Raw genomic sequence first — 26,447 nt, forward strand, 5'->3', positions numbered from 1 at the left:
AATAGAACTATAGTCTGGAGTTATACCTTAGCTAACAGGACTATAGCTATAGTCTGGAGTTATATCTTAGCTAATAGGACTATAGTCAGGAGTTATATCTTAGCTAATAGGACTATAGCTATAGTCTGGAGTTATATCTTAGCTAATATGACTATAGTCTGGAGTTATATCTTAGCTAACAGGACTATAGCTATAGTCTGGAGTTTTATCTTAGCTAATTGGACTATAGCTATAGTCTGGAGTTATACCTAAGTTAACAGGACTATAGTCTGGAGTTATATCTTAGCTAATAGGACTATGGCTATAGTCTGGAGTTATATCTTAGCGAATAGGACTATAGCTATAGTCTGGAGTTTTATCTTAGCTAATTGGACTATAGCTATAGTCTGGAGTTATACCTAAGCTAACAGGACTATAGTCTGGAGTTATATCTTAGCTAATAGGACTATAGCTATAGTCAGGAGTTATATCTTAGCTAGTAGGACTATAGTCAGGAGTTATATCTTATACTGTTTCCTGACTTCACTACAACAACAGTGAAAAAGAGATGTGATGTCCGTCTGACATTCAGGATTACTCTCCTGAACAACTTATGAAGACAAGCTGCTGTTAGAGAACGAAGCAGACCGTTGTCTCAGAAACCAGTTGGACTCCGGTGCAACAGAAACGGCTAAACATTTTGAAAGAAAGATAACTACTTCCTCTGTTTTCATATACGCAACCTTTCTAAACGGTTTGGACAGTTTCACTCTTTGTTAAGTGTTTCAAAATGTCTGATGTAGTTTTGTTTCAGAGCGTCATCCATTTGTTGGAGGGGAAGAGGAGCCAATAGCAGTCAACGGTGAACATTCGTATGAATTTTATAATAGACACACACAAAAAAAAACAAGACCACTTTAGTGCTTAAAAAAACCATTTTACTGATACTGCTCAAGTGTTCAAAGGTCTGTGTGTATTAACATAGACACTAAAGTTATGAAATAATTATAATTAAAAATCGACCTGTCCATGATAACGTGTGGTGTTTACATGTAACATATTGTGTTTTCTATGTAACACAGACAAAAATTAACTTTCAAACAGAACATACAGGTAGGACAGATGTGGGGTACAGTAGGACACAGGACAGGTAGGACACAGGACAGGTAGGACACAGGACAGGTAGGACACAGGACAGGTAGGACACAGGACAGGTAGGACACAGGACAGGTACAGTAGGACACAGGACAGGTAGGACACAGGACAGATAATACTGATGTGACTACAGGTAGGAAACAGAACAGGTACAGTAGGACACAGGACAGGTAGGACACAGGACAGGTAGGACACAGGACAGTAATACTGGTGTGACTACAGGTAGGACACAGGACAGGTACAGTAGGACACAGGACAGGTAGGAAACAGGACAGTAATACTGGTGTGACTACAGGTAGGACACAGGACAGGTACAGTAGGACACAGGACAGGTAGGAAACAGGACAGTAATACTGGTGTGACTACAGGTAGGACACAGGACAGGTAGGACACAGGACAGGTAGGACACAGGACAGTAATACTGATGTGACTACAGGTAGGAAACAGGACAGGTACAGTAGGACACAGGACAGGTAGGATACAGGACAGGTAGGACACAGGACAGTAATACTGGTGTGACTACAGGTAGGACACAGAACAGGTACAGTAGGACACAGGACAGGTAGGAAACAGGACAGTAATACTGGTGTGACTACAGGTAGGACACAGGACAGGTAGGACACAGGACAGGTAGGACACAGGACAGGTTGGACTCAGGACAGGTAGGACTCAGGACAGTAATACTGGTGTGACTACAGGTAGTACACAGGACAGGTACAGTAGGACACAGGACAGGTAGGAAACAGGACAGGTACAGTAGGACACAGGACAGGTACAGTAGGACACAGGACAGGTAGGACACAGGACAGGTAAAGTAGGACACAGGTCAGGTACAGTAGGACACAGGACAGGTAGGACACAGGACAGGTACAGTAGGACACAGGACAGGTAGGACACAGGACAGTAATACTGGTGTGACTACAGGTAGGACACAGGACAGGTACAGTAGGAAACAGGACAGGTACAGTAGGACACAGGGCAGGTAGGACACAGGACAGTAATACTGGTGTGACTACAGGTAGGACACAGAACAGGTACAGTAGGACACAGGACAGGTACAGTAGGACACAGGACAGGTAGGACACAGGACAGGTACAGTAGGACACAGGACAGGTAGGACACAGGACAGGTAGGACTCAGGACAGGTAGGACTCAGGACAGTAATACTGGTGTGACTACAGGTAGGACACAGGACAGGTAGGACACAGGACAGGTAGGACTCAGGACAGGTAGGACTCAGGACAGTAATACTGGTGTCATGGCAACAAGACTTTCAAACAGCAAAGTTAACACGGTAAAACACGTCATAGTAAAACTAACTGATGATGAATCTATGGATCTGCCTCCGAAAGACAAGACATTAAATACTAGATAGACGTGACAAAACATATCTGTTTTTCCATCTGGACATTTGAGAACAAGAAGTGTTTGATTAAAATAAAGTTGAACAGTGTGAATGAAAAGTTTTTAGCAATACTGTCAACAATTACAGTCTTCACACTGTAATAAAAACATAAAATAATATAATGAAACAATCACCTTGTATCTGCTGAGTTTTATGACATAAAGACAAGACTAAGACACCTCTGGACTGTGTAATAACACCTCTGGACTGTGTAATAACACCTCTGGACTGTGTAATAACACCTCTGGACTGTGTAATAACACCTCTGGACTGTGTAATAACACCTCTGGACTGTGTAATAACACCTCTGGACTGTGTAATAACACAAAACTATCTGTTTTAACACCTCTGGACTGTGTAATAACACCTCTGACTGTGTAATAACACATCTGGACTGTGTAATAACACCTCTGGACTGTGTAATAACACCTCTGGACTGTGTAATAACACCTCTGGACTGTGTAATAACACCTCTGGACTGTGTAATAACACCTCTGGACTGTGTAATAACACCTCTGGACTGTGTAATAACACCTCTGGACTGTAATAACACCTCTGGACTGTGTAATAACACCTCTGGTAATAACACCTCTGACTGTAATAACACCTCTGGACTGAGTAATAACACCTCTGGACTGTGTAATAACACCTCTGGACTGTGTAATAACACCTCTGGACTGAGTAATAACACCTCTGGACTGAGTAATAACACCTCTGGACTGTGTAATAACACCTCTGGACTGTGTAATAACACCTCTGGACTGAGTAATAACACCTCTGGACTGTGTAATAACACCTCTGGACTGAGTAATAACACCTCTGGACTGTGTAATTACTCTGTAATATCTTAATTAACAACACCTCAGTTTTGCCACTCAACATTTGAGAACAGAAGTCAATCTGATTTCATCAGGCTAACATTGGCACAACGGCAAATTAAAATCCCGGGGGCGTGTTCAGCAGGACGCAACGTTGTGTAACGTTCCGATAGAAATATACTACGTAGAACAAACAACCCCTCTCTGACGTGTAGAATAAGGAATCACTTCAGCTCTACTTGTTGGCATTTCTATTTGCAACATCCGCCGACGTTTTGCTACCGAAACGTCGGCCCTGCTGCGCGTAATAACCAGTAATCAGCCGTGAGAGTTGAGAGCCCGTGTTGGAGGATTGTGGGTGTTCCTCAGTGGTGATACGCAGTCAGAGTAAAGTGAGCTAAAAACAACCTCTAAACCTTTTTTTTCCCTCCAGGTACAAAACAGATAATGATTGACTTCCATGACAAAAATTTATGGTTTTCCACCTCTTAAAGAGGTTTCTGTTTTTGCTTATTAACCTTCGTGTTCAATTCCAATTACCACTTGTTAGCCTTTCTGTTAGGTAGCCCTACTTCTGACTGACGTTGTGACATAATCCCACAATCAAGTGTTTATGTAGTGCTATGTAGTGTTTATGTAGTGCTATGTAGTGCTATGTAGTGTTTATGTAGTGCTATGTAGTGTTTATGTAGTGCTTATGTAGTGTTTATGTAGTGCTATGTAGTGCTATGTAGTGCTTATGTAGTGCTATGTAGTGCTATGTAGTGCTATGTAGTGCTATGTAGTGTTGGGTCGACTGCTGAGTATAAGGTTGTTGAATGGTTGGTATAAGGTTGGTTTAAGGTTGGTTTAAGGTAGGTGTACAGCTGGTTTAAAGTTGGTGTATGGTTGGTGTAAGGAAGGTGTAAGATTGGTGTATGGTTAGTGTAAGATTGGTGTATAGCTGTTTTAAGGTTGATGTGAAATTGGTGTGTAGTCGGTGTAAGATTGGTGTAAAGTTTGTGAAAGATTGGTGTAAGGTTGGTGTAAAGTTGGTGTAGGGTTGTTGTCAGGTTTGTGTTAGATTGGTGTAAAGTTGGTGTTAGGTTGGTGTAGGGTTGTTGTCAGGTTTGTGTTAGATTGGTGTAAGGTTGGTGTTAGGTTGGTGTTAGGTTGGTGTAGGGTTGTTGTCAGGTTTGTGAAAGATTGGTGTAAGGTTGGTGTTAGGTTGGTGTAAAGTTGGTGTAGGGTTGTTGTCAGGTTTGTGTTAGATTGGTGTAAGGTTGGTGTTAGGTTGGTGTAGGGTTGTTGTCAGGTTTGTGAAAGATTGGTGTAAAGTTGGTGTTAGATTGGTGTAAGGTTGGTGTTAGGTTGGTGTAAAGTTGGTGTAGGGTTGTTGTCAGGTTTGTGTTAGATTGGTGAATACAGTGGCTTGCGAAAATATTCACCCCCCCCCCTTGGCATTTTCCTATTTTATTGCCTTACAACCTAGAATTAAAATTTAAAAAATTTAAAATTAAAACAAACAAGAAATAAGACAAGAAAACAAAAAACTTGAATGTGCGTAACTACTACTTTATAGAGCCACCCTTTGCAGCAATTACAGCTGCAAGTCTCTTGGGGTACGTCTCTATAAGCTTGGCACATCTAGCCACTGGGATTTTTGCCCATTCTTCAAGGCAAAACTGCTCCAGCTCTTTCAAGTTGGATGAGTTCCGCTGGTGTACAGCAATCTTTAAGTCATGCCACAGATTCTCAATTGGATTGAGGTCTGGGCTTTGACTAGACCATTCCAAAGTATTTTAATGTTTCCCCTTAAACCACTCAAGTGTTGCTTTAGCAGTATGCTTAAGGTCATTGTTCTGCTGGAAGGTGAACCTCCGTCCAAGTCTCAAATATCTGGAAGACTGAAACAGGTTTCCCTCAAGAATTTCCCTGTATTTAGCGCCATCCATCATTCCTTCAATTCTGACCAGTTTCCCAGTCCCTTCCGATGAAAAACCTCTCCACAGCCATGATGCTGCCATCACCATGCTTCACTGTGGTTATGGTGTTCTCAGGGTGATGGAGGTGTTGGGTTTGCGCCACACACAGCTTTTTCCTTGATGGCCAAAAAAGCTCAATTTTAGTGTCATCTGACCAGATCTTCTTCTTCTATATGTTTGGGGTGTCTCCCACATGCCTTTTGGCGAACACCAAACGTGTTTGCTTATTTTTTCCTTTAAGCAATGGCTTTTTTCTGGCCACTCTTCTGTAAAGCCCAGCTCTGTGGAGTGTACGGCTTAAAGTGGTCCTATGGACAGATACTCCAATCTCTGCTGTGGAATTGAACACTACGGCAGCTCATTCAGGGTTCTCTTTTGTCTCTTTGTAGCCTCTCTGATTAATGCCCTCCTTGCCTGGTCTGTGAGTTTTGGTGGGCGCCCCTCTCTTGGCAGGTTTGTTGGGGTGCCATATTCTTTACATTTTTTAATAATGGATTTAATGATGCTTCGTGGGATGTTCAAAGTCTCTGATATTATTTTATAACCCAACCCTGATCCGTACTTCTCCACAACTTTGTCCCTGACCTGTTTGGAGAGCTCCTTGGGTCTTCATGGCGTCGCTTGCTTGGTGGTGTTGCAGACTCTGGGGCTTTTCAGAACAGTTGTATATATACTGAGATCATGTGACAGATCATGTGACACTTAGATTGCACACAGGTGGACTTTATTTAACTAATTATGTGACTTCTGAAGGTAATTGGTTGCACCAGATGTTATTTAGGGGCTTCATAGCGAAGGGGGTGAATACACACCACTTTTAATTTTTTTCATTTTTTATAATTTCACTTCACAAATTTGGACTATTTTGTGTATGTCCATTACATGAAAACAAAAAAAAAATCTATTTAAATTACAGGTTGTAATGCAACAAAATAGGAAAAACACCAAGGGGGATGAATACTTTTGTAAGGCACTGTAGTCGTTGAAAGATTGGTGTATGGTTGGTGTAAGGTTGGTGTATGGTTGGTGATAAGTTGGTGTAAGGTTGGTGTATGGTTGGTGATAAGTTGGTGTAAGGTTGGTGTATAGTTGGTGTATGGTTGTTGTAAGGTTGGTGTATGGTTGGTGATAAGTTGGTGTATAGTTGGTGTATGGTTGTTGTAAGGTTGTTGTAAGGTTGTTATTGGTGTTCCTCAGGGCTCAGTCTCTCAGCATCAGTGCATACACAGTACGGTCACAGAGGGAGAAACAGTGATGCCGTTGTCTTACAACAGGTGGCTGTATACTGTACGGAGGAAGACCTACGACAGGATTTACCAGTGATGCTGCTGTCTTACACCAGGTGGCGTCATACTGTACGGAAGAAGACCTACGACAGGATTTACCAGTGATGCCGTTGTCTTACAACAGGTGGCGTCATACTGTACGGAGGAAGACCTACGACAGGATTTACCAGTGATGCTGCTGTCTTACAACAGGTGGCGTCATACTGTACGGAGGAAGACCTACGACAGGATTTACCAGTGATGCCGTTGTCTTACAACAGGTGGCTGTATACTGTACGGAGGAAGACCTACGACAGGATTTACCAGTGATGCCGTTGTCTTACAACAGGTGGCTGTATACTGTACGGAGGAAGACCTACGACAGGATTTACCAGTGATGCCGTTGTCTTACAACAGGTGGCTGTATACTGTACGGACGGAAGGAAGACCGTTGTCGACAGGATTTACCATCAAAACAGTGATACCAGTGATTTGTCTTACAACAGAAGTAAACAAGGATTTACCAGTGATGCCTGTCTTACAACAGGGACTGTACGGAGGAAGACCTACGACAGGATTTACCAGTGATGCTGCTGTCTTACAACAGGTGGCGTCATACTGTACGGAGGAAGACCTACGACAGGATTTACCAGTGATGCTGCTGTCTTACAACAGGTGGCGTCATACTGTACGGAGGAAGACCTACGACAGGATTTACCAGTGATGCTGCTGTCTTACAACAGGTGGCGTCATACTGTACGGAGGAAGACCTACGACAGGATTTACCAGTGATGCTGCTGTCTTACAACAGGTGGCGTCATACTGTACGGAGGAAGACCTACGACAGGATTTACCAGTGATGCTGCTGTCTTACAACAGGTGGCTGTATACTGTACGGAGGAAGACCTACGACAGGATTTACCAGTGATGCCGTTGTCTTACAACAGGTGGCGTTATACGCAACACAAGTCCGTCAACCCAAGTGCAGTCTTTCCCTTTGTTCTGAATCCAGGTCATTGAACGCCACGTTAGGGTCTTTACAACTTCGCAGATCTCCAGAGACAGGCGTTTGTTAAGTTGGACCTTTCCCTTGCTTCCTGTCCATCAAAACAGGTTAAAATATCCCCATGATTGAAATCAAATGGCTAACAGTAGAATAAAAAATCAAAAAAATAAACAAAGACTACAGATGAAATCCCAAGTGTCTGGCACAGTGCACTGTGTGGTAACTAATGAATAAATAAACAAGACATAAATACTGACATACGTGTACCTGAGCTCAGACCTATAGCACCTCTCTGACATCAGAGCACCAACAGGGGGGGGCTGACTCGCTGACACGCCAACCGCCCAACGGTCCGTCCCCATTATTCAAAACTCAGAGACACCACACCATTAAGGTTTTCAGAGTTTCATAGTGCAAGTGAAATGTCTTTATCGTCTCACGGAAAGAACGTTCTTCAATTCCCTTCAAGTTTAGTCCAGCTGCTCTCAGCTGCTGAACTTGGCGTGGACGATCATACGAGGCTTAGGTAGTGTTGGGGGTTGCTTAGGAACAGATCTGGGGGGGAAGGAAAGGGAGATAGATGTTAAAAGTGCATGTTAAGTATCACGTCCAGAAATTGAATGTGAATGGTTAGAAAACATAGTCTTGGCATGACTGGATGAATTGATTCATCTCAGAACGCTGAACAAAATCTAGCTTGACCAAAATCTTCCTTGGCCAGCCAGTAACAGTCTGTCAAGCGAGACTGTAAGTTGATTGCTCTAATGCTGGGTGTTGTCCTAAGTATCTGGGACGCACCTGTTGTGGTGTGGAACAGGTCTCAGCGGCCTGGGGACACCGGGGACAGGTACAGGGATGGGGACGCCGACAGCAATGGGACTATGAATCAGATGACCACTCCTTCCGGGGGAGTTAGGGTTAGCAGGCAAAGGCTTCTGGGTATTCCTGCTCAGGGGGTAGGCAGGTAAAGGCTTCTGGGTATTCCTGCTCATTTGGTCGGCAGATAGAGGTTTTTGGATATTCCTGCCCAGGTGGTCTGCAGTCAAAGGCTTCTGGGTATTCCTGCCCAGGGGGTCGGCAGGTAGAGGCTTCTGGGGTGGACTTGGAATCTCCAAATCCTATTAAAGACAGACACACCGACAATCATTCAAAACAATCAATGAATGAAGGAATCAGTCTATCAAGCAAATCAATCCAACTCTTTGAAATCAAAATCCAAATTATTGTCCCAATTGGAACATGCGTAAAGCAGTATTAAGTCCAAACTGAGCCATGCTGATTCATTCAAAGCTGAGTCTGAACTGAAAACGGATGGAATCATGATGGAGTCGACTCAGATGGATGGAGTCGGATGGAGTCGACTCAGATGATAACGTTGACCCACACACACCACCAGGGGGCGATCAAAGCCACCTAATTGTACCCCAGGTCTCATCTGAGATCTGTCTGCCTGTATTACCGCATCGACACCATCCCTTGGTCACCATGGCAACCCTCCCTCCCTCCCTCCCCAGACAGACAGTATATATATATGTGTGTCCAAAATGGCACCCTATTCCCTATAGGGCCCTGGTCAAAAGTAGTGCACTATAAAGGGAATAGGGCCATTGAAGAATCAGGCAGCATGTGATGAAGATCCGTCATGTGTTACTAATCTACTGGAGAAGGATGACATCATGATTAACTGTCTGGCTGTTACCTACTGTACAGATGTTCCACATTCACACACACACTCAGACAGACAGACAGAAATAAAGAACACACACACACACACACACAAACACACACACACATCGTTTCTCTAAGAAGGAAAGAGTGTTTAGATACTCCATTCCGTATCACACAGTACCATACAGTACCATACAATACATTACCATACAGTATCATACAGTATCATACAGTACCATACAATACATTACCATACAGTATCATACAGTATCATACAGTACCATACAATACAGTATCATACAGTATCATACAGTATCATACAGTACCATACAATACATTACCATACAGTATCATACAGTATCATACAGTACCATACAATACAGTACCATACAGTACCATACAGTATCATACAGTACCATACAGTACCATACAATACAGTACCATACAGTACCATACAGTAACATACAGTACCATACAGTACCATACAGTACCATACAGTACAGTACCATACAGTACCATACAGTACAGTACCATACAGTATCATACAATATCATACAGTATAATACAGTACCACACAGTATCATACAGTACCATACAGTACCATACAGTACAGTACCATAACATACAGTACCATACAGTACCATACACAGTACCAAACAGTACCATACAGTATAATACAGTATCATACAATATCATACAGTATAATACAGTATCATACAATATCATACAGTATCACACAGTATCACACAGTACCACACAGTATCATACACTGTCACACAGTATCATACAGTATCATACAGTACCATACAGTATCATATAGTACCATACCATACAGTACAATACAGTATCATACCATACAGTACCATACAGTATCATACAGTACCATACAGTACCATACAGTACCATACAGTATCATACCATACAGTACCATACAGTATCATACAGTATCATACCATACAGTATCATACAGTACCATAAAGTATCATACAGTATCATACCATACAGTATCATAACATACAGTATCATACAGTATCACACAGTATCATACAGTATGACACAGTATCATACAGTACAATACCATGCAGTATCATACAGTACAGTACCATACAGTACAATACATTATCATACAGTATCATACAGTATCATACAGACCATACAGTATCATACAGTATCATACAGTACCATACAGTGCCATACAGTACAGTACCATACAGTATCATACAACACAGTACCATACAGTACAATACATTATCATATAGTACCATACATTATCATACAGGATCATACCATACAGTATTATACAGTATCATACCATACAGTATCATACAGCACAGTACCATACAGTATCTTACAGTACAGTACCATACAGTACCATACATTACCATACAGTATCACACAGTACCATACAGTACCATACATTAACATACATTACCATACAGTATCATACAGTACCATACAATACCATACAGTACCATACATACCATACAGTACCATGCAATACCATACAGTACCATACAGTACATTACCATACAGTATCATACAGTACCATACCATACAGTATCTTACAGTAGAGTACCATACAGTACCATACATTACCATACAGTACCATACAGTACCATACATTACCATACAGTATCATACAGTATCATACAGTACCATACAATAACATACATTACCATACAGTATCATACAGTACCATACCATACAGTACCATACAATACCATACAGTACCATGCAATACCATACAGTATCATACAGTACAGTTCCATACAGTATCATACAATATCATACCATACAGTATCATACCATACAGTATCATACAGTATCAGACTATACATTATCATATAGTACAGTACCATACAGTACCATACAGTATCATACAGTAGTATACATTACCATACAGTACCATACAGTATCATACAGTGCCATACATCACCATACATTATCATACAGTATCATACAGTACCATACAATACCATACATTACCATACAGTTTCATACAGTATCATACAGTACTATCCCATACAGTACCATACAATAGCACACAATACCATACATTATCATACAGTACCATACAGTACCATACAGTACCATACAGTACCATACAATACCATACAGTACCATACAGTACCATACAGTATCATACAGTACCATACCATACAGTACCATACAGTACCATACCATACAGTATCATACCATACAGTATCATACAGTACCATACCATACAGTACCATACAGTATCATACAGTATCATACAGTATCATACCATACACTACCATACAGTACCATACCATACAGTATCATACCATACAGTACCATACAGTATCATAAAGTAACATACCATACAGTACCATACAGTATCATACCATACAGTACCATACAGTATCATACAGTACCATACCATACAGTACCATACAGTACCATACCATACAGTACCATACAGTATCATACCATACAGTATCATACAGTACCATACCATACAGTACCATACAGTACCATACAGTATCATACAGTACCATACAGTATCATACCATACAGTATCATACAGTATCATACCATACAGTATCATACAGTACCATACAGTATCATACCATACAGTATCATACAGTATCATACCATACATTATCATACAGTATCATACAGTACCATACAGTACCATACAGTATCATACCATACAGTACCATACAGTATCATACAGTACCATACAGTACCATACAGTACCATACAGTATCATACAGTATCATACAGTACCATACAGTACCATACAGTATCATACCATACAGTACCATACAGTACCATACCATACAGTACCATACAGTACCATACATACAGTATCATACAGGACCATACCATACAGTATCATACAGTACCATACAGTATCATACAGTACCATACCATACAGTATCATACAGTATCATACAGTACCATACAGTACCATACAGTACCATACAGTATCATACAGTATCATACCATACAGTACCATACAGTACCATACCATACAGTATCATACAGTATCATACAGTATCATACAGTATACACTACCATACAGTACCATACAGTATCATACCATACAGTACCATACAGTATCATACAGTACCATACCATACAGTACCATACAGTACCATACAGTATCATACAGTACCATACAGTACCATACAGTACCAGTACCATACAGTACCATACATACCATACAGTACCATACAGTACCATACAGTACCATACAGTACCATACCATACAGTATCATACAGTACCATACCATACAGTACCATACAGTATCATTACCATACAGTACCATACAGTATCCATACATTATCATACAGTACCATACAGTATCATACATACATACCATACAGTATCATACCATACAGTACCATACAGTATCATACCATACAGTATCATACAGTACATACCATACAGTATCATACAGTATCATACAGTACCATACATACCATACAGTATCATACAGTATCATACAGTACATACATACAGTACATACAGTATCATACAGTATCATACAGTACCATACATACATACCATACAGTACCATACAGTACCATACAGTACCATACAGTACCATACATACCATACCATACACATACCATACAGTATCATACAGTACCATACAGTATACAGTACCATACAGTACCATACATACCAGTACCATACAGTACCATACAGTATCATACCACAGTACCATACAGTACCATACAGTACCATACAGTACCATACAGTACCATACAGTACCATACACAGTACCATACAGTACAGTATCATACCATACCATACAGTATCATACAGTACCATACAGTATCATACCACAGTATCATACAGTACATACCATACAGTATCATACAGTACCATACAGTACCATACCATACATACAGTACCATACAGTACCATACAGTCATCATACCATACAGTACCAGTACCATACAGTATCATACCATACAGTACCATACAGTATACCATACAGTATCATACCATACAGTACCATACAGTATATACCATACAGTACCATACAGTACCATACAGTACATACAGTACCATACAGTACCATACAGTACCATACCATACAGTACCATACAGTACCCATACCATACATACCATACATACCATACAGATACCATACAGTACCATCAGTACAGGTGTTTACAGCACCATACAGACAATACCATTTCAGGTCTAAATCAGGCCCTATCAGTAATATCACCACCTGGTGTCCCAGGTCTAAATCAGGCCCTGATCATTACCATACATACCATACCCAGTACTGGTGTCCCATACAGTACCATACTAAATCAGTACCATACAGATCATTATACATACCTGATGAAGACAGCTTTTTCGGTCAAAACGTACCATACGTTACATTTTGCATCTGAGTCCATACAGTGTACGGCTACAGTACCTTTATTTTTCATAGTGTACATTACCATACATTACCATACAGTACCCAGCACCATACAAATTACATTACCATGCATTTTTTTCAGTACCTTTACCATACATACCACCATACAGTATCTGGTGTCAGTACCATACCATACAGGTCTAAATCTTTGCCCTGATCATTGGAATATCAGCTTTTTCCTCAAACTGGTGTCCCAGGTCTAAATCAGGCCCTGATCATTAATATCACCCCACCTGGTGTCCCAGGTCTAAATCAGGCCCTGATCAGTAATATCACCCCACCTGGTGTCCCAGGTCTAAATCAGGCCCTGATCATTAATATCACCCCACCTGGTGTCCCAGGTCTAAATCAGGCCCTGATCAGTAATATCACCCCACCTGGTGTCCCAGGTCTAAATCAGTCCCTGATCATTATATCCTGATGAAGACAGCTTTTTCTGTCAAAACATTGGACGTTACATTTTGCATCTGAGCTCCTAGGGTGTGCGGCTCTCCTTTATTTTTCAAGTGTTCCACTCCACTAGCCAGCACCTAAATTGGTTTGCGTTTTTTTCACCTTTACCTTAATACCACCCATCTGGTGTCGCAGGTCTAAATCAGGCCCTGATCATTAATATCACCCATCTGGTGTCGCAGGTCTAAATCAGGCCCTGATCATTAAAATCACCCCACCTGGTGTCCCAGGTCTAAATCAGGCCCTGATCATTAATATCACCCACCTGGTGTCCCAGGTCTAAATCAGGCCCTGATCATTAATATCACCCACCTGGTGTCCCAGGTCTAAATCAGGCCCTGGTCATTAATATCACCCACTTGGTGTCACAGGTCTAAATCAGGCCCTGATCATTAATACCACCCATCTGGTGTCGCAGGTCTAAATCAGGCCCTGATCAGAGGAAAAAAAACCTGCAGTGGAACTGTCTTGGCGGTCCATAGTTGAGTTGGAGGGGTATAGTGGATGTGTCGCCAGGCCAAGCTCAGTACAGCTTGGTTTGTCTCGACTCGGTTTCTGCTCAGTAATGTCAAAAGCCCTTGAGTGAAGTTGGCTGGTTTACAGCGGGGCGGTCGCTCTGTCTCATCGGGAATATCACAAGTTTCACACGTTTTTGTTTTTGTTTTTAAGAGGTTTCTATACCCCTGAAAACTTTTGCGACGCTTTGAGGGCTTTCGTTACGCTGCCATCTGTCAAGTGATCGTAAAGTGGTTATGTTTCCCCTTCGGCTCCACTATTGCCAAGAGCTGTGGGACGAGGGAAAACTAGCACATTACAAAGGTTCTTTCTCTATGAAGGCTACTGAAGGTTCTGTGAAGGCTACTGAAGGTTCTGTGAAGGCTACTGAAAATTCTGTGAAGGTTACTGAATGTTCTGTGAAGGCTACTGAAGCTTCTGTGAAGGCTACTGAAGGTTCTGTGAAGGTTACTGAAGGTTCTGTGAAGACTACTGAAGGTTCTGTGAAGGCTACTGAAGATTCTGTGAAGGCTACTGAAGGTTCTGTGAAGGCTACTGAAGGTTCTGTGAAGGCTACTGAAGGTTCTGTGAAGGCTACTGAAGGTTCTGTGAAGGCTACTGAAGGTTCTGTGAAGGCTACTGAAGGTTCTGTGAAGGCTACTGAAGGTTCTGTGAAGGCTGCTGAAGGTTCTGTGAAGGCTACTGAAGGTTCTGTGAAGGCTACTGAAGGTTCTGTGAAGGCTGAAGGTTCTGTGAAGGCTACTGAAGGTTCTGTGAAGGCTACTGAAGGTTCTGTGAAGGCTACTGAAGGTTCTGTGAAGATGAAGGTTCTGTGAAGGCTAATGAAGGTTCTGTGAAGGCTACTGAAGGTTCTGTGAAGGCTACTGAAGGTTCTGTGAAGGCTAATGAAGATTCTGTGAAGGCTAATGAAGGTTCTGTGAAGGCTAATGAAGGTTCTGTGAAGGCTACTGAAGGTTCTGTGAAGGCTACTGAAGATTCTGTGAAGGCTAATGAAGGTTCTGTGAAGGCTACTGAAGGTTCTGTGAAGGCTACTGAAGGTTCTTTGAAGACTACTGAAGGTTCTGTGAAGGCTACTGAAGGTTCTGTGAAGATTACTGTTGAACAACTACTAATCGGAAAACATTTGCAGCCGGTATCGTCACGCACGGACGGACGATTTGAGTACGATTCAAAATACAGGCTACAGTGTCAAATGGGGAAGACAAAATTGAATCCAGGTCAAAGGAAAGTGCACGTCTGATGGAATCCAGACATAAACCTGCGACTGTGAATGCAGTGGTAACTGTACAGCACTCTTACCATTCATCTTGTTCCTGAGTTAGACCCTAGTGGGCAAAACTGGTTCAAATGAGGCTTTTCACAATAAGGGTCTTGTTAACAGCAAAACGGGCTCAAATGAGGCTTTTCACAATAAGGGTCTTTTCAACAGCAAAACGGGCTCAAAAGATGAATCGTCAAGCAGTTTTCCACTAGGATGGACACAGACAGCGTCTTTACTGAATACCAGAAGACCCCCATAGACACCCCATAGCCCTGGCTAAGCTGCCCCCAGCTGAGAGGCTCTTCTTGGGAAGAGTCAGCAGCCTGGTCAGCCTCCCTGGAGCTCCTAGGTCTGGAGCTGGACCAAACATCTGTTACTGCTACAGGATGGGGGTTGGATCGGACTGGCAGTTCGACCACGACTACAGGCCTTACGTAATGCTCGAAACCATTGGATTTTCTGGAAAAGCAACAATTGAAAGGGAAGGCCTGTCTAAGCCTGTCTCTTATGCAGTGAGATATGGTATAGTCCAGTGAGTTAGCCAGAACTGAACACATGTTCTGATTTGTTGCGGAAACCAAGTGTCCAGTTTAGACCCGTGGACATTCTAGAACTGGAATTTCACCGCCGGAACTCGGAACACCGGACACAACATTCTACTGCAGTAAAGTGGGCCGTTCTGACAGCTTTATCCAACATTAGTTTGATGTGGCTCAACTCAATTTAACCACGTCTATTTACGCCAAGCTCGTTCCAGACTATAAATCAATAAACGCCCTCTGCCTCCTCAACACACACTGTCATTAATCTCATCTTCTCTTGAATTTACAATCTGGGAATCTGTTCCCAAGTCATTTAATACATGGTTTGCTGTATCTATCCATAAAGAACAGAATCCCAGATCGCAGCTTTAATGATGCTTGATGATACTTCAATAGACAGGCCTCGGGTCTGCTATGACCTCCTCATGACCTTCTGTTCATCATGGCAGGAGTTAACGTCTCATTAACGCTTTAACACACTGCTAATGAGCCTGATGTGTCCTAATGATGAGACACACACACACACACACACACGCACGCACAGACACACGCACCACGCACGCACGCACACACACACACACACACACACACACACACGCCACAAACACACACACACACACACACACACACACACACACACACACACACACACACACACACACACACACACACACACACACACACACACACACACACACACAGTCAAATCAAATTCTAGAGTAATGATGTAATGTGTTATCGATGATGTAATGTGTTATTGATGATGTAGGCTGTTGTTGATATAGCTGTTGATATATCAACAACTGTGTTTAAACCCTGTTTGGACCACAGGTAGAGTTGGAGCTGTTTATATGTTTATATATTCTTATTCCACACCTCCATGTACCTCTAGTCTGATAGAAACCTCCTCTAGTCTGATAGAAACCTCCTCTAGTCTGATAGAAACCTCCTCTAGTCTGATAGAAACCTCCATGTCCCTCTAGTCTGATAGAAACCTCCATGTACCTCTAGTCTGATAGAAACCTCCTCTAGTCTGATAGAAACCTCCTCTAGTCTGATAGAAACCTCCTCTAGTCTGATAGAAACCTCCTCTAGTCTGATAGAAACCTCCTCTAGTCTGATAGAAACCTCCTCTAGTCTGATAGAAACCTCCTCTAGTCTGATAGAAACCTCCTCTAGTCTGATAGAAACCTCCTCTAGTCTGATAGAAACCTCCTCTAGTCTGATAGAAACCTCCTCTAGTCTGATAGAAACCTCCATGTACCTCTAGTCTGATAGAAACCTCCTCTAGTCTGATAGAAACCTCCTCTAGTCTGATAGAAACCTCCTCTAGTCTGATAGAATCCTCCTCTAGTCTGATAGAAACCTCCTAGTCTGATAGAAACCTCCTCTAGTCTGATAGAAACCTCCTAGTCTGTAGAAACCCCCTCTAGTCTGATAGAAACCTCCATGTAGAAACCTCTAGTCTGATAGAAACCTCCATGTACCTCTAGTCTGATAGAAACCTCCTGATAGAAACCTCCTCTAGTCTGATAGAAACCTCCTCTAGTGTGATAGAAACCTCCTCTAGTCTGATAGAAACCTCCTCCCTAGTCTGATAGAAACCTCCTCTAGTCTGATTTTCCATAGAAACCCTCTGTGACCTGGTCTGAAACCTCCTCTAGTCTGATAGAAACCTCCTCTAGTCTGATGAAACCTCCTCTAGTCTGATAGAAACCTCCATGTACCTCTAGTCTGATAGAACCTCCCCTCTGGCAGGTCTGAAAGTTAACCTGGCCATGTATACTCCCTCTGCTCTGACTACAACCCTGGTTAACCTGGCCTGTATACAACTCCCCTGCTCTGGCATTCTGACTAGAAACCCCTGGTTAACCTAGTCTGATAGAAACTCCCTGCTCTGATAGAAACCCTGGTTAACCTGGCCTGTATACAACTCCCCTGCTCTGGCTGACTACAACCCTGGTTAACCTGGCCTGTATACAACTCCCCTGCTCTGGCAGGACTAGAAACCCCTGTTCCCTCTAGTCTGATACAACCCCTCCTCTGTCTGATTTTCAGGACACAACCCTGGTTAACCAGCTCTGTATTCTCCCCTGCTCTGGCAGTACTACAACCCTGGTTAACCTGGCCTGTATACAACTCCCCTGCTCTGGCAGTACTACAACCCTGGTTAACCTGGCCTGTATACAACTCCCCTGCTCTGGCAGTACTACAACCCTGGTTAACCTGGCCTGTATACAACTCCCCTGCTCTGGCAGTACTACAACCCTGGTTAACCTGGCCTGTATACAACTCCCCTGCTCTGGCAGGACTACAACCCTGGTTAACCTGGCCTGTATACAACTCCCCTGCGCTCTGGCAGTACTACAACCCTGGTTAACCTGGCCTGTATACAACTCCCCTGCTCTGGCAGGACTACAACCCTAGTTAACCTGGCCTGTATACAACTCCCCTGCTCTGGCAGGACTACAACCCTGGTTAACCTGGCCTGTATACAACTCCCGAGTGGAGCAAGACATCTTAGTCACTACAGACCCTGGTTCGTTTCCAGGCTGTATCACAACCGGACGTGATTACGAGTCCCATAGGGCGGCGTATTATTGGCCCAGCGTCGTCTGGGTTTGGCCGGGTCAGGCTGTCATTGTAAATAAGAATTTGTTCTAAACTGACTTTCCTACTTAAATAAAGAACTGTCAACACACAACGTTTTATAGGACGCACAAGACCTGTGGAAGGAGACCAGGCCATCACACTGACTGTGGAGCAGTAGGGTCCTGTTCCTCAATAAGCCCTGTGGAAGGAGACCAGGCCATCACACTGACTGTGGAGCAGTAGGGTCCTGTGGAGCAGTAGGGTCCTGTTCCTCAATAAGACCTGTGGAAGGAGAACAGGCCATCACACTGACTGTGGAGCAGTAGGGTCCTGTTCCTCAATAAGCCCTGTGGAAGGAGACCAGGCCATCACACTGACTGTGGAAGGAGACCAGGCCATCACACTGACTGTGGAGCAGTAGGGTCCTGTTCCTCAATAAGCCCTGTGGAAGGAGAACAGGCCATCACACTGACTGTGGAGCAGTAGGGTCCTGTTCCTCAATAAGCCCTGTGGAAGGAGAACAGGCCATCACACTGACTGTGGAGCAGTAGGGTCCTGTTCCTCAATAAGCCCTGTGGAAGGAGAACAGGCCATCACACTGACTGTGGAGCAGTAGGGTCCTGTTCTTCAATAAGCCCTGTGGAAGGAGAACAGGCCATCACACTGACTGTGGAAGGAGACCAGGCCATCACACTGACTGTGGAAGGAGACCAGGCCATCACACTGACTGTGGAGCAGTAGGGTCCTGTTCCTTCCTCCACTCCCTCACTTAGACCATCCTCCACTCCCTCACCTAGACCATCCTCCACTCCCTCACCTAGACCATCCTCCTCCCTCATCCTCCCCCCCTCACACCACACACTGCCTCACCAAGACCATCCTGCAGGAGTTATGTTGCTGTGGCACACTGACCCCCACACACACACACTGCCTCACCAAGACCATCCTGCAGGAGTTATGTTGCTGTGGCACACTGCGAAACGATGCCCCTCTGGGCGGAGCCTGGGTGTGGCTGTGGGCATGTCCTTGTCCAGGGGGAGGCAGCGCTCGGTGAGGAGGGGGAGCAGGTGGTCTGGGCTGTCCTGGTCCAGGGGCGGACGTAGGGGACAGGGGGACGGGTTGACTGAGGTGAACAGGAGAGCACTGGGGTAGTCGTCGCTGGCTGTGGGAGGGGTAGGGCTGTCCAGGGGGGTGTTGGTTTTGGGGAGGAGGCTGTGGAGAGACGGGATACAGAATCACAGGCACATCAATCAGAAACAGGGTCATATTCATTAGTACCCACTGTATCAAAATGTGTTTCAACGAAAATTGAAAATGAGCGTTTCTTATTGGACAAGTTCAGGTATTCCCTCCCTGTTTCAGTGTGTTTTCTTCCATTTGGTGCCTAATGAACACAACCCAGAACAGAAACAGACCAGAGCAGAACCTCCTGGAAGTCTGCTTCATTATCATCAGCTGTCATGTCAAATCTCCATCCTTCTACCTCTCCTATCCTTTGCCTCCTCTCTACTCCTCCCCCTCTCCTTCACCTCCTCCACTCCCCTCTCCACTCCTCCTCCTATCCATCTCGTCTCCACTCCTCCTCCTCTCCTTCATCTCCTCTCCACTCCTCCCCCTATCCTCACCTCCTTCTACTCCTCCCCCCTCCTCTCCTCCTCACTCCTCCCCCTCCTCTCCCTCCCTCCCCCCTCCTTCATCTCACTCCTCCCCTCTCCTCTCTCCTCCCAGACCCCTATCCTTCACCTCCTCTCTCAAAACACTCCTCCCCCTATCCCTTCACCTCCTCCTCCCCTCTCCTTCATCTCCTTCTCTCCTCCTCCCCCCTCTCCTTCATCTCCTCTCAACTCTCCAGACACTGTTATCCGGGTCCTAAAACCTTGCCAGAAGGTCTATGCACATGTCCCAACCTGTAACACACGTCAACTCAAAACACAAAGCTTTTTCCTTTTATCCTTCCTGAGTTCCTTCAACTCAATACATCATCCTTTTATCCTTCCTGAGTTCCTTCAACTCAATACATCATCCTGTTATCCTTCCTGAGTTCCTTCAACTCAATACATCATCCTGTTATCCTTCCTGAGTTCCTTCAACTCAATACATCATCCTGTTATCCTTCCTGAGTTCCTTCAACTCAATACATCATCCTGTTATCCTTCCTGAGTTCCTTCAACTCAATACATCATCTGTTTCAGTTGCAATCACTGAATCACATCCTGCCATGTCAACAACAAAAAGTTAGTTGAGTTATTTGAACTTACAGGAACTGATCGATTCAATCTGATTCTGAACTGAAGCTTTGTAATTCACCTGAATATAACACTCTGTTGTTGTTAATTAACATATCAGCCTGAATATAACACTCTGTTGTTGTTAATGTATCAGCCTGAATATAACACTCTGTTGTTGTTAATGTATCAGCCTGAATATAACACTCTGTTGTTGTTAATGTATCAGCCTGAATATAACACTCTGTTGTTGTTAATGTATCAGCCTGAATATAACACTCTGTTGTTGTTAATAACGTATCAGCCTGAATATAACACTCTGTTGTTGTTAATGTATCAGCCTGAATATAACACTCTGTTGTTGTTAATGTATCAGCCTGAATATAACACTCTGTTGTTGTTAACGTATCAGCCTGAATATAACACTCTGTTGTTGTTAATGTATCAGCCAGCGGCTTTGAAAACCCAACAACAATTGACTAGATATCAATATTCCCGGTGTGTGTCACGGAAAAATAAATCAATTTATTCTTTTAACAAGCATCTTTCACTGCGCGACCAGAGCGGGGTTTCTCTCAGCAGAGGTCCATTATGCCATTATGTACACCACCACCGCTGGGCGCCCGACATTTCATCGGATTTGAATTAGCTGCCGTTTGTGTGAAAATAACATATCAAACAGGGAGATAGAGGGAGAGAATAGGATGGAGAGAAGGATGGAGAAAGAGAGAGAGCGAGAGCGAGAGATGGGGGGAGAGAAGGATGAGAGAGAGAGAGAGAGAGAGATGGGGGGAGAGAATGATGGAGAGAGGGAGTGCGAGAGAGAGAGAGAGATGGGGAGGAGAGAAGGATGGAGAGAGAGAGAGCGCGAGAGAGAGATGGGTGGGATTAACTGTTGTTGTGTGCGAGAAAGCCAGTGGGGGGAGAGATTGAAAGAGGAGTGTCGTGTCTTTGGCTATGCCGGATTAAGTGATATGACATGCTATTCTATAAAATCCTTTCTCCGTAATTAATATTACCTGATTGAGCTAATCATGTCAATGTAATTAACTAGCGAGTCGAGGGACCACAAAATAATATTTATAGAGCTGTTATCTTCCGAATAAACTCTTAAAGACCTAGTGATATTTTACATCAATAGCAGTCAATATTAATCGTCACCTTAATTCAGTCTCATCTGAAAGTTGTACATTCTTAGTTATCGTCGCTAACAAACCTCCTCCCAGGCCAACGTCATGACAGGAGGAAGAAGAGAAATGAACCTTGGAGATGCTGCTGCTGTGTTTCTGTCTCGGTGGCGGTGTCTGTGTCTGGGCTTGAGGCTGGCCACGTGGGGAATCTCTATGGCTTGGACCGGAGGATCTGTTAGGCCCCACCGACCTGTGACACAACAACAGATTTACACTTTAAAAAATGGGCCTTTTATAAACATGAAATACACAAGAACAGTCCCCAGATGTGACCTTGTTTAATTATCTTCAACTCAATGGGTTGACCGTGGTACTTTAGGAGACGACTGGCTACTTTAGGAGACGACTGGCTAGGGGTTGGTACTTTAGGGGTTGACCGTGGTACTTTAGGAGACGACTGGCTAGGGGTTGACCGTGGTACTTTAGGAGACGACTGGCTAGGGGTTGGGTTGACCGTGGTACTTTAGGAGACGACTGGCTAGGGGTACTTTAGGGAGACGACTGGCTAGGGGTGGTACTTTAGGAGACGACTGGCTAGGGGTTGACCGTGGTACTTTAGGAGACTGGCTAGGGGTTAGACTTTAGGAGAGGACTGGCTAGGGGGTTGACCGTGGTACTTTAGGAGACGACTGGCTAGGGGTTGACCGTGGTACTTTAGGAGACGACTGGCTAGGGGTTGACCGTGGTACTTTAGGAGACGACTGGCTAGGGGTTGACCGTGGTACTTTAGGAGACGACTGGCTAGGGGTTGACCGTGGTACTTTAGGAGACGACTGGCTAGGGGTTGACCGTGGTACTTTAGGAGACTAGGGGTTGACTGGCTAGGAGGACTGGCTAGGGGTTGACCGTGGTACTTTAGGAGACGACTGGCTAGGGGTTGACCGTGGTACTTTAGGAGACGACTGGCTAGGGGTTGACCGTGGTACTTTAGGAGATGACTGGCTAGGGGTTTGGTAGGAGACGACTGGCTAGGGGTTGACCGTGGTACTTTAGGAGACCACTGGCTAGGGGTTGACCGTGGTACTTTAGGAGACGACTGGCTAGGGGTTGACCGTGGTACTTTAGGAGACGACTGGCTAGGGGTTGACCGTGGTACTTTAGGAGACGACTGGCTAGGGGTTGACCGTGGTACTTTAGGAGACGACTGGCTAGGGGTTGACCGTGGTACTTTAGGAGACGACTGGCTAGGGGTTGACCGTGGTACTTTAGGAGACGACTGGCTAGGGGTTGACCGTGGTACTTTGGTAGGGGTTGACCGTGGTACTTTAGGAGACGACTGGCTAGGGGTTGACCGTGGTACTTTAGGAGACGACTGGCTAGGGGTTGACCGTGGTACTTTAGGAGACGACTGGCTAGGGGTTGACCGTGGTACTTTAGGGGGACCGTGGTACTTTAGGAGGCGACTGGCTAGGGGTTGACCGTGGTACTTTGACTGGCTAGGGGTTGACCGTGGTACTTTAGGAGACGACTGGCTAGGGGTTGGGGTTGACCGTGGTACTTTAGGAGACGACTGGCTAGGGGTTGACCGTGGTTAGGAGACGACTGGCTAGGGGTTGACCGTGGTACTTTAGGAGACCGTGGTACGACTGGCTAGGGGTTGGGTACTTTTGACTAGGGGTTGACCGTGGTACTTTAGGAGACGACTGGCTAGGGGTTGACCGTGGTACTTTAGGAGACGACTGGCTAGCCCGTTCCATACAGTCTACAGTGGCTAGCCCAATCCATGTGGCTTGCAAAAGTTAACTTGTTCAGTTAATGTCTCAGTTGTTGAATCTTGTTATGTTCATACAAATATTTAAACCTGTTAAGTTTTGCTGAAAATAAATGCAGTTTACAATGAGAGGATGTCTCTTTTTTTGCTAAATTTATATACCAACAGGTAGGGCATTAGAAGCTAAGGTAATATAATATATTAAGTACTGCAGTGCATCTCCTCCTCATGGACTGCACCAGATTTGCCAGTTCTTACTGTGAGATGTTACCCCACTCTTCCACCAAGGCACCTGCAAGTTCCCAGACATTTCTGGGGAGGAATGGCTCTAGCCCTCACCCTCCGATTCAACAGGTCCCTGACGTGCTCAATGAGATTGAGATCCGGGCTCTTCCTGTCTTGCAGGAAATCACGCACAGAACGAGCAGTATGGCTGGTGGCACTGTCATGCTGGAGGGTCATGTCAGGATGAGCCTGCAGGAAGGGTACCACATGAGGGAGGAGGATGTCTTCCCTGCACAGCGTTGAGATTGCCTGCAATGTCAACAAGTTCAGTCCGATGATGCTGTGACACACCGCCCCAGACCATGACGGATCCTCCACCTCCAAATCGATCTCGCTCCAGAGTACAGGCCTCGGTGTAACACTCATTTCTTTGACGACAATTGCGAATCAGACCATCCCTCCTGGTGAGACAAAACTGCGACTCGTCAGTGAAGAGCACTTATTGCCAGTCCTGTCTGGTCCAGCGACGGTGGGTTTGTGCCCATAGGCAACGTTGTTGCCGGTGATGTCTGGAGAGGACCTGCCTTACAACAGGCCTAGAAGCCCTCAGACCAGCACTGATGGAGGGATTGTGCGTTCCTGGTGTAACTCGGGCAGTTGTTGTTGCCATCCTGTACCTGTCCCGCAGGTGTGATGTTCGGATGTACCGATCCTGTGCAGGTGTTGTTACACTGCCACTGCGAGGACGATCAGCTGTCCGTCCTGTCTCCCTGTAGCGCTGTCTTAGGCATCTCACAGTACGGACATTGCAATGTATTGCCCTGGCCACATCTGCAGTCCTCATGCCTCCTTGCAGTATGCCTAAGGCACGTTCACGCAGATGAGCAGTGACCCTGGGCTTCTTTCTTTTGTAGTTTATCAGAATCAGTAGAAAGGCCTCTTTATGGTCCTAAGTTTTCATAACTGTGACCTCAATTGCCTACCCTCTGGTAAGCTGTTAGTGTCTTACCGTTCCACTGGTGCATGTTCATGAATTATTTATGGTTCATTGAACAAGCATGGGAAACAGTGTTTAAACCCTTTACAATGAAGATCTGTGAAGTTATTTGGATTTTTACAAATTATCTTTGAAAGACAGGCTCCTGAAAAAGGGACGTTTCTTTTTTTGCTGAGTTTATTACATTATATTATATTAGCTTCTAATGTCCAACCGGTTGGTCTATATTATATTATATTATATTAGCTTCTAATGTCCTACCTGTTGGTCAATATTATATTATATTACTTTCTAATGTCATACCTGTTGGTCTATATTATATTATATTACTTTCTAATGTCCTACCTGTTGGTACAGTATATATTATATTACCTCAGCTGGTCCATAGTGTTCTATATTACCTCAGCTGGTCCATAGTGTTCTATATTACCTCAGCTGGTCCATAGTGTTCTATATTACCTCAGCTGGTCCATAGTGTTCTATATTACCTCAGCTGGTCCATAGTGTTCTAATTCACCTCAGCTGGTCCATAGTGTTCTATATTACCTCAGCTGGTCCATAGTGTTCTATATTACCTCAGCTGGTCCATAGTGTTCTATATTACCTCAGCTGGTCCATAGTGTTCTATATTACCTCAGCTTGTCCATAGTGTTCTATATTACCTCAGCTGGTCCATAGTGTTCTATATTACCTCAGCTTGTCCATAGTGTTCTATATTTACCTCAGCTGGTCCATAGCTCCAGCTGTCCATAGTGTTCTATATTACCTCAGCTGGTCCATAGTGTTCTATATTACCTCAGCTGGTCCATAGTGTTCTATATTACCTCAGCTTGTCCATAGTGTTCTATATTACCTCAGCTGGTCCATAGTGTTCTATATTACCTCAGCTGGTCCATAGTGTTCTATATTACCTCAGCTGGTCCATAGTGTTCTATATTACCTCAGCTGGTCCATAGTGTTCTATATTACCTCAGCTGGTCCATAGGGTTCTTCTTGTTGGTGAAGAGTAGTCTCAGGAGGGTCTTTCTCTTGATGGAGACGATGAGGCCGGCTCCCAGGAAGG

General features: G+C 44.1%; 1 protein-coding gene and 1 long non-coding RNA gene across 4 annotated transcripts in view; both read right to left on the reverse strand.

Annotated features, from left to right (window-relative positions):
* Positions 1–900: 900 nt before the first annotated feature.
* On the reverse strand, positions 901–4,998 carry LOC121845498. Its single transcript, XR_006082596.1, has 3 exons — positions 3,147–4,998; positions 3,074–3,113; positions 901–2,844 (listed from the first exon to the last, which is right to left on the reverse strand). It is a non-coding gene; the product is annotated as an uncharacterized LOC121845498 (long non-coding RNA).
* A 1,221-nt stretch (positions 4,999–6,219) lies between these two features.
* Positions 6,220–26,447, reverse strand: part of LOC112239180 (disintegrin and metalloproteinase domain-containing protein 12) — a 91,792-nt gene continuing 71,564 nt past the window's right edge. Inside the window, exons 15-20 of one of the 3 annotated variants that reach the window (XM_042316976.1) lie at positions 26,354–26,447; positions 22,524–22,641; positions 19,973–20,248; positions 8,391–8,710; positions 7,153–8,147; positions 6,220–6,962 (exon numbers count right to left, since the gene is read on the reverse strand). The exon at positions 26,354–26,447 is cut by the window's right edge and continues 42 nt beyond it. In XM_042316976.1, the coding sequence (XP_042172910.1) occupies positions 8,078–8,147; positions 8,391–8,710; positions 19,973–20,248; positions 22,524–22,641; positions 26,354–26,447 (878 nt within the window). In that variant the 3' untranslated portion in view covers positions 6,220–6,962; positions 7,153–8,077. The remainder of the gene's footprint in view (positions 6,963–7,152; positions 8,148–8,390; positions 8,711–19,972; positions 20,249–22,523; positions 22,642–26,353) is intronic. The other 2 variants (XM_042316975.1, XM_042316974.1) reach the window with 2 other exon arrangements.

This window comes from Oncorhynchus tshawytscha, unplaced genomic scaffold (assembly GCF_018296145.1).
Source record: "Oncorhynchus tshawytscha isolate Ot180627B unplaced genomic scaffold, Otsh_v2.0 Un_contig_2580_pilon_pilon, whole genome shotgun sequence".
In the NCBI taxonomy this organism is placed as follows: Eukaryota; Metazoa; Chordata; class Actinopteri; order Salmoniformes; family Salmonidae; genus Oncorhynchus; species Oncorhynchus tshawytscha.